The sequence below is a fragment of the Cyprinodon variegatus genome, unplaced genomic scaffold (genome assembly GCF_000732505.1).
Source record: "Cyprinodon variegatus isolate N-32 unplaced genomic scaffold, C_variegatus-1.0 Scaffold591, whole genome shotgun sequence".
NCBI classification, from domain to species: domain Eukaryota; kingdom Metazoa; phylum Chordata; class Actinopteri; order Cyprinodontiformes; family Cyprinodontidae; genus Cyprinodon; species Cyprinodon variegatus.
In genome coordinates, this window is record NW_015151044.1 from 490,336 (window position 1) to 493,089 (window position 2,754).

The 2,754-nt window shown below is 36.9% G+C and overlaps 1 protein-coding gene across 1 annotated transcript in view; it reads left to right on the forward strand.

Annotated features, from left to right (window-relative positions):
* The first annotated feature begins 176 nt into the window (after positions 1–176).
* dnah12 (dynein, axonemal, heavy chain 12) overlaps positions 177–2,754 on the forward strand; it is a 39,614-nt gene continuing 37,036 nt past the window's right edge. The window contains exons 1-3 of the mRNA XM_015392436.1: positions 177–517; positions 632–719; positions 1,839–2,028. Of these exons, the coding sequence (XP_015247922.1) occupies positions 327–517; positions 632–719; positions 1,839–2,028 (469 nt within the window). The 5' untranslated portion in view covers positions 177–326. The remainder of the gene's footprint in view (positions 518–631; positions 720–1,838; positions 2,029–2,754) is intronic.

The following is a 2,754-nucleotide window of genomic DNA, read 5'->3' on the forward strand; positions in this document are numbered from 1 at the left end:
TTAAACTGAAATGAAATTTAAAAATCAGTTTACTTTTTTTTTTTTTTTTTTTCCAGTGGCCCTAATCCTCTTCCGTACTACCCTCTCCCAACAACCCTCCCTTTCAGTTTACCGTTGCCATGGGAACGGCACTGACAACTCCCTAACAACGGCTGCTTTCGGGACGCTATTATTAGGCTACAAACCCCTTTCTTTGGGTTCATATATTTAAGAAAAAGTTACGGAGGTAAATTTACGTGCAGGTTGTTTTTCTTTCTTTTTTTTTTTCCTTTTTACGACAATGTTTGAGTGTTGAGCGTCTCTGCCTTAGCGGGCCGTTTTCATAAATGGCTACCTCTGGGGAATCTTCTGAAGCTGTGGAGGACGTTCCTCCGATGGTAAAAATAGTAGGACACTCTTTGCAGCGCTCCATCGTTGCACAAAATGAACTGAAGGAAGAAATGAAGGAGATGACAGCGGCTTACAAGGAGCTGAAGGGCAGCATCAAAATGAGAGAAAATAACTTTCATAGGACAATGTAAGTTTTGTTTTGTTTTCCGTATTTACACTTTCATTGTAGCAGTAGTTGTGAACTATATCGTTTGGCCTCTTATTTCCCTTTAATATGACTATTTGCATTGATTTACTGCAGGGTCTCCAGAGCCATGAAGCATCACAGAAAGGCCAAAGAGAGGGTGTCTTTGGACAGCTATCCACCAGAATTCAATATTTCAGCCTCAGTCAGTATAATTAGAAAATAAAAGAGAAAAGAAAATCCATTTATTGTCCCACAATGGGGGAATTCTGGTGTTTACAGCAACAACATTATAGAAAAAAAAATGTTTACATAAATATGGACTTTAGAAAAGTGTCTAAGAATAACATTATAGTGAAGAGTTAAAAAATAAACAAATAAAACACTATACTGTAAGGTGTTTTAACAATATAAATATTGTGCACCTGGAGAATACATTTGCACATTTGCACAGAAATGGATATTTAAAAAGTAGCAGCAAAATCAGAGATATGCACAAATGACAGCACCGTGTTATTTAACTGACTAAGGTAGAAACTGTGAAAAACCAGCATGAATGTAACAACTTATTGAAGTTATTGAAAAAGGTGGTGGTTATAGAGTCTTACAGCTGCAGGGAGGAAGGATCTCTGATAACACTCCCTGGTGCATTTAGGGTGCAGCAGTCTGTCCCTGAAGGAGCTCTGCAGTTCAGCAACAGCTTCATGCATGGAGTGGGGAAACATTATCCAAGATTGATGTTAATTTAGTTAGGATCTTTTGTTTCCCACCTACTGCATGTATGTAAAGCTCTCATTTTTTAAGCTGTGATTTTTAGACGTGAAGATAGAACAAAAATGATTATGTAAAATAAAAAATCTGGTTTGCATGTTATTTAGTACAATAAGTATTTTATGTGCCAATGTTAGATATAAATCAACCATCAGCAGCCATGTCTTCATTCCATACAGTGATGGTTTGAAATCTTGTATCCCTTTATGTTATTCAAGGCACATGTTAAAGGATGTCTCATGTTCCATTACAAACATGATTCAGAGAATCAAGCTCGTGAAAAGAGATAGGACAAGAGTCGGGTCCAGCTCCTTAGACATCCTGCATTTGTTTGAGAAATATTTGAAAATCAGCAGGGGAGGAAATACTTATGTTTCCCACCGTATCTGCACATCTCAAACACAAATCACAGTAAAAAGAAGATATACTGCAAATTTATTAACTTAAACAAATTTTTGCAGCTACTTTGCAAGAATTTTTTTTTATGATTTTTAAATTGAAATGTTTCGAGACTTTTTTATTCGTATCCCTTCTCTTTTGCTTCACACTTAAGAGGAATTATACCTGCATGAAGCCCTTTGTGGAAAGTCAACCCTATGCTCCGATGCAGCAACAGTGGTTAGACTCTATGATTGCCCAAATCCCACCCCATCTGAAAGAGGGCCCAAAGATGAACAAACTTCTGCAGCAGCTTTGTGGGGAAGTCACCGATGAGTTACACAGGGTGATCGTCAAACTCACAGGTACGTCCAGTTGAACCTATTTAAAGTATATTCCTCAAAGCCTAAACAACGTGTAAAATTGTACAGCATAGTAAGACATATGTTTCTTAACATTTCTGACAAATGAAAAGTGTGCTGTCTCTTTGTGTTGAGTACATCAAAGTCATTATTATGCCTTGGTATCTAAAGAGTCTTTTAGAATATGTCTCTAACAGCTATGCACATCTATAGCCTCAAATTTGTTGGATCAGTTGAACGTGTGCCCAGGGCTGAAGCTTGACAAGTGTTTTTAGAAGTTTAGGAGCCTACACGCATTAGGACAGGGTGAGAAAACCAGATGTGAAAAGGTGCCACCCAACCTTAAGGATATCTGGGTAATAAAACTAACATCCTGTATTTTCAAAGGAACAAGATAAGGTTTTTGCAGGAACCCAGGATAATAAAATCTGCTTCAGGGCAGCCAAGATGAGGAGAGTCAGGTCACATGAGGGTCAATATTCTTCTACTAAGTAAGAAGATGTAAAGTCATGCACAACATTTTTCTACAACAGGGATAACACTGACAAATATTTGGAGGCATACAAATCTTTATATTAACGTTAAAAAAAACTCCCCTATAATCTTAACATGGAACATGTTTGCTCAGCAGAAGTTCAGTAATTATGCAAATGAATGCAAAATATATTACCCCAAAATAACACAATTTGACTATATATTAAGGTTGTCAGTTGTATTGTTTTTTAATAT